General features: G+C 37.7%; 1 protein-coding gene across 2 annotated transcripts in view; it reads right to left on the bottom strand.

Moving 5' to 3' along the window:
• VPS13A (vacuolar protein sorting 13 homolog A) overlaps window positions 1-12,626 on the bottom strand; it is a 282,305-nt gene that overhangs the window by 188,804 nt on the left and 80,875 nt on the right. For both annotated transcript variants that reach the window (XM_086415617.1, XM_086415618.1), the window contains exons 18-19: window positions 1,799-1,988; window positions 1,598-1,712 (exon numbers count right to left, since the gene is read on the bottom strand). In XM_086415617.1, coding sequence (XP_086271743.1) covers window positions 1,598-1,712; window positions 1,799-1,988 — 305 coding nt within the window. The remainder of the gene's footprint in view (window positions 1-1,597; window positions 1,713-1,798; window positions 1,989-12,626) is intronic.

The raw sequence follows: 12,626 nt of genomic DNA, 5'->3' as shown, positions 1-12,626 counted from the left end.
GAGGCAAGAGAGTAAGCATCTATCAAGTAGAAAATCAAACTGAAAGAGTTAGCCAAAAGATTTCAAAGGGAACCAAAAAAATTTTATCCTGAGACCATGTTCTGCACTTGGTAAACTTTGGAACTCCTTTCCATAGTCTCATAGAGCATAGGGAACAGATGACAAAAAAAATAAGAGTCCAGCAGGAGTTCTCATAAATCTGGGATCTAAAACATACATACTAAAATTAAGAGCCATACAGAAGTTAAATCTCCCTCTCCCTAAAACCTATCCATAAGAGAATGCAAAGAAGGTCTCTGAGAAAAACTTGGTGCTGCAGAAGACTCCTGAGAGTCCCATGGACAGCAAGGAGATCAAACCAGTCAATCCTAAAGGAAATCAACCCTGAATATTCACTGGAAGGACTGCTGCTAAAGTTGAACCTCCAATACTTTGGCCACCTGATAGAAAGAGCCAGCTGATTGGAAAAGACCACGATGGTGGAAAACACTGAGGGCAGAAGGAAAAGGGGGTGAAGAGAGAATGTTTAAGTTTCAAATGGTACAAAGGTGGGAGCTGAGGAAACAATGCTGTAATTTATCCAAAGACAGGCAAAAAACAGTCAAGAAACAGAAAAGACTGAATATCACAGCTTGAAAAACACCTCATATATGTTGTTGAAATGACACATCTAGAACTAAAGATAGACGGGAAAAGAATATAGAAGAAGAAAAAAAACATGTAGCAGCCAAATTACAACCAAAGGAAACCTAAAATATATATATTAAAATCAGAACAAAAAGAACATTGAAAAAGTAAAGCATTACTAAAAATACTGAAAATTTCATACAGATAAAAGATTTGGTTCACAGGAAAAAATTATCTCTATATGTACCTAATTAGCAACAAAATCTATAAAGCAGAAAATTACAGATCCACATGAAATTTACAAATCAACTGACAGTGAGGTGTTTTTCATGTACTTCTCTAAATAACTGTTAGAATATGGTAAAAAGGGGAAAAAAAATCTACTAAGGGTACAGAAAACATGAAGTACATACTTTTCAAACATATATGGAACATTTTTAAAATTACCATATATTGAGCCAGAAAGCAAGTCTCAACAAATTACAAACCATTAAAAACCACAGAGATCATCTCTATAGTCATCTATATTTAAAAAAAATGAACCTCTAGTTTAAAATTGTTCCCAAAGACATCTCCTAGCCCAAAGACTGAAAAAAGAAATGAGACCCAATCTTATACAAACTCTCCAAGATAATAAAAAAGGGTGGAACTTCTAGGTTCTGAGACCAATAGACTAAAATCTGGAAGTCATTACAAGAAAGGAAAATACAGGCCAGTTTCTGTCATAAACAGAATTTCAAAAATCCTAACAAAATTTTGCAATTAACATGAATGTGGTTCAAAGGTCAGACCTTGCTAAGTGTAAGACATAATTATCATTATATTTGAATTTAAATATATAAAAGCACCACACTAAGTTTCAATTAAAACTGTATCTAGTCTACAAATATAAACTCAAAGAATACTAAAATCAGTATAACATGACTCAAACTGTATTAAATGATAAACCAACAATAATACTGGCATTTACCTGTTGCTGTCTTATCACGAAATTCTTCAAGTTTTGTCAAAGTTACTGAAGTCAGCTGTGCTAGATTTACCTCTTTTGGAGGTCTGAAGAATTCTACTATACTATTCACTGTTCTCTGTTAAAATAAGTATAAATAACATGAGGACAAACTCAAGGCAAATAGAAATATATTAAAACTTAGGAATTGCAAAAAATGCTTACTGCATCATATAACATTTCTAAAGGTTCAGCTTCTATGATACACCTCTGAGCAACAGTTTCATCTAAAGGATTTATCTCAAACATAATTTTCAAGAGTGATGCAGCATCATCTAATGAAGACAGGAGGCGGGGTTTTGTTGAGTTATCTGGTAAGCCAGTAACATGAAATGAATCTATTTTGGTTTCAAATCTGCATGAAAAAAAGACAGGAAAAAAATTAGCAATCAATATAATCTTAAAGTATTTTTCAAATTAAAAATAGTAAAATAAAAAAATTTCACTCTGCATTTATTGCTACTCTGTTTCATGCACAACAAAGAAAATACACAGGTATTTGATCTAAACTGACAGATTAATTCACAAAGAATTCTATTCACATTTTAATTTCTAGATTAAGAAGTTTTGAAGGGTTTGGGGTTTCTGGTTCCCTATGAAAGGAGTTTTAAGTTGCCACTCCATACTAACAAGTAAAAAGCTGAAGAACTGAAAAACCAAAAAGTCTTCTTGGATATGCAAGAGGGGAGGACACAGGGTAAACTGCTGCCCCTAAGACTGGACAGACAGACAGACAGTCACGACTTACCAGAGCAGAGACCTGCAAAAGGAAGACACCATGGACACCAGAACCAAGGCTGGAAAATCTAAATTGTAACTGATGAACTGCTGGAGATGTTAGTGTAGATAACTGAGAGTTAAAAACTCTAGAGGGAGCCAGCCATTGGGAGGCCCCAAATAATTTGATATATACCTACAGGAATTTGACCAAGTTCTAACAGTAAAATCTGAAGAAATATCTCCTCCTCAGGAGAGGAGTGGTCAAACAGGAGATGACTGAACATTGACATTTTAGGAACCAGTCAACTAAAATAGACCAAAATGAGAGAATTTAATTCAGATAACCATTATATCAACTACTGTGGGCAAGAATCCCTTAGAAGGAATGCAGTAGCCCTCAAAGGCAACAAGAGTCTGAAATGCAGTACTTGGGAATGATCTTGGTTTGTTTGCAAAGCAAACCATTCAATATCACAGTAATCCAAGTCTATGCCCCAACCACTAACACTGAAGAAAGTGAATTTGAATGGTTCTATCAAGATCTACAAGACCTTCTAGAACTAATACGCCAAAAAGATGTCCCTTTCATCACAGACGAATGGAATGCAAAAGGAGGAAGTCAAGAGATACCTGCAGTAACAAGCAAGTTTGACCATGGAGTACAAAATGAAGCAGGGCAAAGGCTAATAGACTTTTGCAAAGAGAACATGCTGGTCAAAGAAAACATTCTTTACCAACAAAGCAAGAGACGACTCTATACATGGACACTACCAGATGGTCAATTTCAAAATCAGGTTGATTATATTGCTTGCAGCTGAAGATGCAGAAGCTCTTTCGAGTCAGCTAAAACAAGACCAGGAGCTGACTATGGCTCAGATCATGAGTGCCTTATTGAAAATTCACACTTAAATTGAAGAAAGTAAGGAAAACCACTAGCTCATTCAGGTATGACTTAAATCAAATGCCTTATGATCATACAGTGAAAGTGAGAAATAGATTAAAGGGATTAGATCTGATAGAGTAAAAACCTATGAATGGAGGTTCATAACACTCTGCAGGAGGCAGTGATTAAAACCATCCCCAAGAAAAAGAAATGTAAAAATGCAAAATGGCTGTCTGAGGAGGCCTTACAAATACCTGAGAAAACAGTAGAGGCAAATGGCAAAGGAGAAAAGATATACCCATTTGAATGCAGAGTTCCAGAGAAGAGCAAGGAGAGATAAGAAAGCCTTCCTGAGGGATCAATGCAAAGAAATAGAGGAAAACAACAGAATGGGAAGACTAGAGATCTCTTCAAGAAAATTAGAGATACCAAGGGAACTTTTCACGCAAAGATGGGCACAATAAAGGACAGAAATGCTATGAAACTAACAGAAGCAGAAGGTATTAAGAAGGGGTGGCAAAAATACATAGAAGAATTATACAAAAAAGAACTTAATGATCCAAATAACCATGACAGTGTGATCCCTCACCTAGAGGCAGACATCCTGGAGTGTAAAGTCAAGTGAGCATTAGGAAGAATCACCACAAACAAAGTTAGTGGAGGTGATAGAATTCCAGCTGACCTATTTCAGATCCTATAAGATGATGCTGTTAAAGGGCTGCACTCAATATGCCAGCAAATTTGGAAAACTCAGCAGCAGACACAGGATTGCAAAAGGTCAGTTTTCATTCCAATCCCAAAGAAAGCACTGCCAAACAATGTTCAAACTACCACACAATTGCCCTTATTTCACATGCTAGCAAAGTAATGCATAAAAATTCTCCAAGCTAGGCTTCAACAATACATGAACCGAGATGTTCAAGCTGGATTTAGAAAAGGCATAGGAACCAGAGATCAAATTGTCAACATCTGTTGGTTCATAGAAAAAGCAAGATAATTCTCAGAAAAACATCTATTTCTGCTTCATTGACTACACAAAAGCCTTTGTGTGGATCACAATGAAATATGGAAAATTCTTAAAGAGATGGGAATACCATACCACCTTACCTGATTCCTGGGCAATCTGTATGTAGGTTAAAAAAGCAACAATTACAACTGAAAATGGAGCAACAGACTGGTCCAAAATTGGGAAAGAAATACATCATGATTATATACTGCCCCCTGCTTATTTAACTTCTATGTAGAGTACATCATGTGAAATGCTGGGTTGGATGAATCACAAGCAGGCATCAAGACTGCTGGCAGACATATCAAATTTCCTCTGATATGCAGATGATACCACCCTAATGGCAGAAAGCAAAGAGGAACTAAAGAGACTCCTGATGAAGGTGAAAGAGGAGAGTGAAAAGCCGGCTTAAAACTCAACATGTGGAGAGGGGAGGTACAGCTTCCAAGAGAGAGGAGGCCAGGAATGGGGACCAGAGTAATAGGTGGTGGATGGGATGCTTGGGCTTCACAGGAAAGAAGATGGAGAGTGCACAGCAGGTGTCTGTGACTGGATTTGCATTTGAAATTTGGCCTCCGCAGAAGAACTGTTTACTGGGACAGCAAGAGCAGAAGATGGACCAGAGCAAGGCTGATGAGTGGCCCAGGTGACACATTCACATGGAAAATCTCCTTCCCATTCTTATCTTCATCTCCAAGAACAGGTACTCTGCATGCCGTGGAGAATATATCAAGCCCTGAGCCTTTGGAGTGGGAGCAATAACTCCAAGACCCTAGACTATCAGAGACTAACCCTAGGGAGTATCAAATAGTGAGAACTCACACAAAGGAAACCACTTGAATACAAGACCTGGCATTACCAGGTAGTACCCTGTGCAGTACACCTCATCTAAACAACAACAAAAAACAAAAATACAAAACCAATCATCAGCAAACAGGATTACCACCTCACTCAGCCTTGCCCATTAGAGGGAAAAGAAACACTCAGCACAAATTTCAGCCTATAGGAAGCTTACACAAACCACTGCACCAACCTTAGGAGGGCAGAAATCAAAAAGAAGAAAGAATTCAACCATGAAGCCTGGGAAAAGGAGACCTCAAACACAAAGTTAAAAAAATAACACAAATGAAGGAACAAACTAGAAACACAGAAGTCCAAATAAATGAAGAGAAAACAGGCAAATACCTGAAAAAGAATTCAGAATAATGATAGTAAAGATTATCATAAACCTTGAAAACAAAATGGAGAAAATGCAAGAATCAACTAACAAAGACCGAGAAGAACTGAAGACTAAACATAGAGACAAAAAACAGAATTACTTAAGTTTAAAATACTCTGTAAGGAATCAAGAGCAGAATATTTAAAGCAGAAGAATGAATCAGTGAATTGGAAGATAAAACAGTGGAAATAACTTCTGAAGAGCAGAATAAAGGAAAAAGAATGAAAAGAACTGAGGACAGCATCAGAGACATCTGGGACAATATAAAATGCACCAACATTCAAATTATAGGGGTCCCAGAAAAAGAAGAGAAAAAGAAAGGGTATGAGAAAATTTTTGAAGAGATTATAGTTGAAAATTTCCCCAACATGGAAAAGGAATAGTCAATTAAGTCCTAGAGGCACAAAGAGTCCCATACAGGATAACCTAAGGAGAAACATGCCAACACACATACTAATCAAACTAACAAAGACTAAACACAAAGAAAGAATATTAAAAACAGCAAAGGAGAAGCAACAAGTAACATACAAGGGAAACCCCATATGCTTAACAGCTGATCTTTCAGCAGAAACTCTGCAGGCCAAAAGGAAATAGCAGAATATATTTAAAGTACTGAAAGGGAAAAATCTACAACCAAGATTACCCAGCAAAGATCTCATTCAAAATTGATAGAGAAATAAAAAGCTTTCAGACAAGCAAAATTTAAGAGAATTTAGTACCACCAAACCAGCTTTACAATAAATGTTAAAGGTACTTATGGTCAAGAAATACAAGAAAAGAAAAAGATGTACAAAATCAACCCGAAACAATTAAGAAAACGGCAACAGGAATATATATATAATAATTACTTTAAATGTAAATGGATTAAGTGCTCCAACTGAAAGACACAGACTGGCTGAATGGAAACAAAAACAAAACCCACATATATGCTGTCTACAAGAAACCCACTTCAGACCTAAAGACACATACAGATGGAAAGTGAGAGGATGGAAAAATACACTCCATGCAAATGGGAAGCAAAAGAAAGGCTGGAGTAGCAATCCTCATATCAGACAAAATAGACCTTAAAGAAGATTACAAGAGATAAGGAAGGACACTACATAATGATCAAGGGATCAATCCAAGAGGAAGACATAACAACTGTAAATATCTATGCACCAACATAGGAGCACCTCAATACATAAGATAAACACTGCTGCTGCTGCTGCTAAGTCGCTTCAGTCGCGTCCGACTCTGTGCGACCCCATAGACAGCAGCCCAAGAGGCTCCCCCATCCCTGGGATTCACCAGGCAAGAACACTGGAGTGGGTTGCCATTTTCTCCTCCAATGCATGAGAGTGAAAAGTGAAAGGGAAGTCACTCAGTCATGCCCGACTCTTAGCGACCCCATGAACTGTAGCCTACCAGGCTCCTCCATTCATGGGATTTTCCAGGCAAGAGTACTGGAGTGGGGTGCCACTGCCTTCTCCAAGACAAACACTAACAGACATAAAAGGAGAAATTGACAGTAACACAGTAATAGTAGGAGACTTTAACACCTCACTCACACCAATGGACAGATCATCAAAACAGAAAATTAATAAGGAAACACAAGTTTTAAATGATACATTAGATGAGATGGATCTGATTGATATCTTCAGGACATTCCATCCAAATGCAGAAGAATACACCTTCTCAAGATTGACTTCCTTGGTGGCTCAGATGGTAAAGTGTCTGTCTACAATGCAGGAGACCCGGGTTCAATCCCTGGGTTGGGAAGATCCCTTGGAGAAGGACATGGCAATCCACGCCAGTACTATTGCCTGGAAAATCCCATGGACAGAGGAGCCTGGTGGGTTACAGTCCATGGGGTCACAAAGAGTCGGACACAACTCAGCAACTTCACGTCACACCTTCTCAAGTGCACATGGAACATTCTTCATGATAGACCACATCCTGGGTTACAAATCAAACTTCAGTACACTTAAGAAAACTGAAACTGTATCAAGCATTTTCTTTGACCACAACACTTTGAGATTAGATATCAATTACAAGAAAAAAAACTGTAAGAAACACAAACACATGGAGATTAAACAACACGTTTCTAAATAACCAACAGGTTACTGAAGAAATCAAAAGGGAAATCAAAAAATTTCTAGAAACAAATTACAATGAAAACACAACAACTCAAAACCTATGGGATGCAGCAAAAGGTTTTCTAAGAGGAAGTTTATAGCAATACAATCCTACCTCAAGAAACAAAAAAAAACCATCAAATATACAACCTAACTTTACACCTAAAAAGCTGGAAAAAGAACAAAAAAAACCCAAAAATTAGTAGAAGGAAAGAAATCATAAAAGATCCAACCAAAAATAAATAAAAAAGAAATGAAAGAAACAACAGTAAAGGTTAATAAAACTAAAAGTTGGTTCTTTGAGAAGATAAAATTCACAAACCTTTAGCCAAACTCAGTACGAAAAAAAGACAGAAGAATCAAATCAACAAAATAAGAAATGAAAACAGAGAGGGTTACAACAGACAATGCAGAATTACAAAGAACTATAAGAGACTATTATGAACAACTATATGGCAATAAAATGGATAACCTGGAACAAACACACAGATTCTAAGAAAAGTTCAATCTTCCAAGACTGAACCAGAAAGAAATACAAATTATGAACAACCCAATTACAAGCACTGAAGTTGAAGTTGTGATCAAAAATCTCCCAAAAAACAAAAGCCCAGGACCAGATGGCTTCACAGGAAAATTCCATCAAACATTTAGAGAAGAGCTAATGCCTATCCTTCTAAAATTCTTTCAAAAAATTGCAGAGGAAGAACACTTCCAAATTGATTCTATGAGGCCACCATCACCCTGATACCAAAATCAAAGACAGCACACAAAAAAGAAAACTATAGGCCAATATCACTGACGAACATAGATGCAAAAATCCTCAACAAAATCTTAGCAAACAGAATTCAGCAACACATTAAAAACCTCATACACCATGATCAAGTTGGGTTTATTCCAGGAATGCAAGGATTCTCCCTTATATGCAAATCAATCAATGTGATACACCATTATTAACAAATTGAAAGATAAAAACCATATGATCATAATAGATGCCGAAAAAGTCTTTGACAAAATTCAGCACCCATTTATGATGAAAACTCTTAAAAAATGGGCATAGAAGGAACCTGCCTCAACATAGTAAAGGCCATATATGATAAGCCTACAGCAAACATCATTCTCAATGGTGAAAACTGAAAGCATTCCCCCTAAGATCAAGAACAAGACAAGGTTTTCCACTTTCACCACTATTATTCAACATAGTTCTCAAAGTCCTAGCTATAGCAATCAAAGAAAAAGAAATAAAAGGAATCCAGATTGGAAAAGAATAAGTAAAGCTCTCACTGTTTGCAGATGACATGATACTGTACATGAGTGAGTGAGTGAGTGAAGTCGCTCAGTCGTGTCTGACTCTTAGCGACCCCGTGGACTGTAGCCCACCAGGCTCCTCCGTCCATGGGATTCTCCAGGCAAGAATACTGAAGTGCATTGCCATTTCCTTCTCCAGGGTATCTTCCCAACCCAGGGACCGAACCCATGTCTCCCGCATTGCAGGCAGACACTTTAACCTCTGAGCCACCAGGGAAGCTTAGTGATACTATACACATGCTATGCTAAGTCGCTTCAGTCGTGTCCGACTCTGTGCGACCCCACAGACGGCAGCCCACCAGGCTCCGCCATCTCTGGGATCCTCCAGGCAAGAATACTGAAGTGGGTTGCCATTTCCTTCTCCAATGCATAAAAGTGAAAAGTGAAAGGGAAGTTGCTCAGTCATGTACGATTCCTAGCAACCCCATGGACTGCAGCCTATCAGGCTCCTCTGTCCATGGAATTTTCCAGGCAAGAGTGCTGGAGTGGGGTGCCATTGCCTTCTCCGGATACTATACATAAAAAACCCAAAAGATAGTTATCAGAAAATTACTAGAGCTAATCAGCGAAATTAGCAAAGTCGCAGGATACAAAATCAATACACAGAAATCACTTGCATTTCTATATTTAACAATGAAAAATCAGAAAGAAATTAAGGAATTAATCCCATTCACCACTGCAACACAAAGAATTAAATATCTAGGAATAAACTTACCTAAGGAGATAAAAGAACCGTAAACGGAAAATTACAAGACACTAATGAAAGAAATCAAAGATGACATAAACAGATGGAGAGAGATTTCATGTTCCTGGGAAGGAAGAATCAATATTGTGAAAATGACTATACTACCAAACGCAATGTACAGATTCAATGCAATCCCCATCAAACTACCAATGACGTTTTTTCACAGAACTAGAACAAAAATTTCACAATTCATATGGAAACACAAAAGACCCCAAATAGCCAAAGCAGTCTTAAGAAAGAAGAATGGAGCTGGAGGAAATCAACCTTCCTGACTTCAGATTATACTACAAGCACAGTCATCAAGACAGTATGGTACTGGCACAAAAACAGAAATACAGACCAATGGAACAAGATAGAAAGCCCAGAAATAAACCCATGCACCTATAGGTACCTTATTTTTGACAAAGAAGGCAAGAATATACAATGGGGCAAAGACAGACTCTTCAATCAATGGTGTTGGGAAAACGGGACAGCTACCTATAAAAGAATGAAGTTAGAACACTTCCTAACACCATTCACAGAGACAAACTCAAAATGGATTAAAGACCTAAACATAAGATCAGAAACATTAAAACTCTTACAGCAAAAACATAGGCTGAACACTCAATGACATAAATCAAAGAAAGATCCTCTACGACCCACCTCCTAGAGTAGTGGAAATAAAAGCAAAAGTAAATAAATGGGACCTGGTTAAACTTTAAAGCTTTTGCACACCTAAGGAAACTATAAGCAAGATGAAAAGACAACCCTCAGAATGGGAGAAAATGATAGCAAATGAATCAACTGACAAAGGATTAATTTCCAAAAATACAAGCAGCTCATACAACTCAATGACAGAAAAACAACCCAATCAAAAACTGGGAGAAAGACCTAAACAGACTTTTCTCCAAGGAAGACATACAGATGGCTAACAAACTTATGAAAAGACGCTGAACATTGCTCATTATTAGAGAAATGCAAATCTAAACCACTATGAGATATCACCTCACACCGGTCAGAATCAGTTCAGTTCAGTCGCTCAGTCATGTCCGACTCTTTGCAACCCCATGAATCGCAGCACGCCAGGCCCCCCTATCTATCAACAACTCCCGGTCATCATGACCATCAAAAAGTCTACAAACAATAAATGCTGGAGAGGGTGTAGAGAAAAGGGAATGCTCTCACACTGTTGGTGGCAATGTAAATGGATACAGCCACTATGGAAGACGGTATGGAGATTTGTTTAAATAATGGGAATAAAACCACCATATGACTTGGCAATCCCACTCCTAGGCACATATCCTGAGGAAACCAAAATTGAAAAAGATACATGTATCCCACTGTTCCTTGCAGCACTATTTAGAATAGCTAGAACATGGAAGCAACCTACATGTTCATTGACAGATGAATGGATAAAGAAGGTGTGGTACATATATACAATGGAATACCACTCAGCCATAAAAAGGAATACATTTGAGTCAGTTCTAATGAGGTGGATGAACCTAGAACCCATTATACAGAGTGAAGTAAGTCAGAAAGAGAAAGATAAATATCGCATTCTAATGCATATATATGGAATCTAGAAAAATGGTACTGAAGAATTGATTTACAGGGCAGCAATGGAGAAACAGAGAGAATAGACTTATGGACATGAGGAGAGGGAGGAGAGGGTGAGATGTATGGAAACAGTAACATGGAAACTTAATTACCATATGTAAAATAGACAGTCAATGGGAATTTGCTGTATGGCTCAGGAAACTCAAACAGGGGCTCTGCATCAACTTAGAGGGGTGGGATGGGGAGGGAGATGGGATGGAGGTTCAAAAGGGAGTTGATATATTTATACCTATGGCTGATTCATGTTGAGGTTTGACAGAAAACAACAAAATTCTATAAAGCAATTATCCTTCAATAAAAAAAAATAATTAAAAAAATAAATAAAACTCAACACATAAAAAACGAAGATCATGGCATCCAGTCCCATCACTTCATGGCAAACAGATGGTGAAAAAATTGAAACAGTGGCAGATTTTACTTTCTTCATCCCCAAGATCACTGCAGACAGTGATTGCAGCCATGGAATTAAAAGATGCTTGCTCCTTGGAAGGAAAGCTATGACAAACCTAGACAGTGTATTAAAAAGCAGAGACATCACTTTGTCAACAAAGGTCCATGCAGTCAAAGTTATAGTTTTTTCAGTAGTCATGAAGAGATATGAATGTTCAACAATAATGAAGGCTGAGTGCCAAAGAACAGATGCTTTGGAATTGCAGTGCTGGAGTCTTGAGAGTCCCGTGGACAGCAAGGAGATCAAACCAGTCAATCCTAAAGAAAATCAACGAATATTCTTTGGAAGGACTGATGCTGAAGTTGAAGCTCCAATATTTTGACCACCTGACGTGAGGAGCCAACTCACTGTAAAGACCCTGATACTGGAAAGATTGAGGGCAGGAGAGGAGGCGACAGAGGATGAGGTGGTTGGATGGCATCACCAACTAAATGGACATGAGTGTGGCAAACTTTGGAACATAGTAGGGTAGGCATGCTGCAGTTCATGGGATCACAAAGAGGTGAACACAACTTAACTGACTGAACAACAAACAGCAATGTTAAGAGGAAGAAAAAACAGCAATGTACAGGGGAAAAAAAAATATTTTAAAACAACAAATCTGGTAAGGACCTATTGTCTGAAATACACAAAGAACACATAAAACTCAATAAGAACAAAACGTACACAATTTAAAAAATGGACTAAAGAACTTAACAGACACCAAATAAGACTGACAAAAAGTTTATGAAAAGATGCTCTACATCATGTCATTTGCAGAAACACAAATTCAAATAATACTGACATACCACTACATACTTACTACAACAGCCAAAACCTGGCATATGACAATACCAAGTAATAACAAAGATACAGGTGGAGCAATAGGAACAATCATATGATGCTCTTAGGAATTCAAAATGGTATAGTAACTGTGGAAAAAGTTTGGTTGTTCCTTACACAATTAAGCATATT

The sequence above is a fragment of the Bos grunniens genome, chromosome 8, assembly GCF_055505025.1.
Source record: "Bos grunniens cultivar Pamir isolate PY7600 chromosome 8, Bosgru_T2T1.0, whole genome shotgun sequence".
Classification (NCBI taxonomy): domain Eukaryota; kingdom Metazoa; phylum Chordata; class Mammalia; order Artiodactyla; family Bovidae; genus Bos; species Bos grunniens.
Note: the sequence above shows the minus strand (reverse complement) of the source record. Positions and strands in the feature narration are given on the sequence as shown.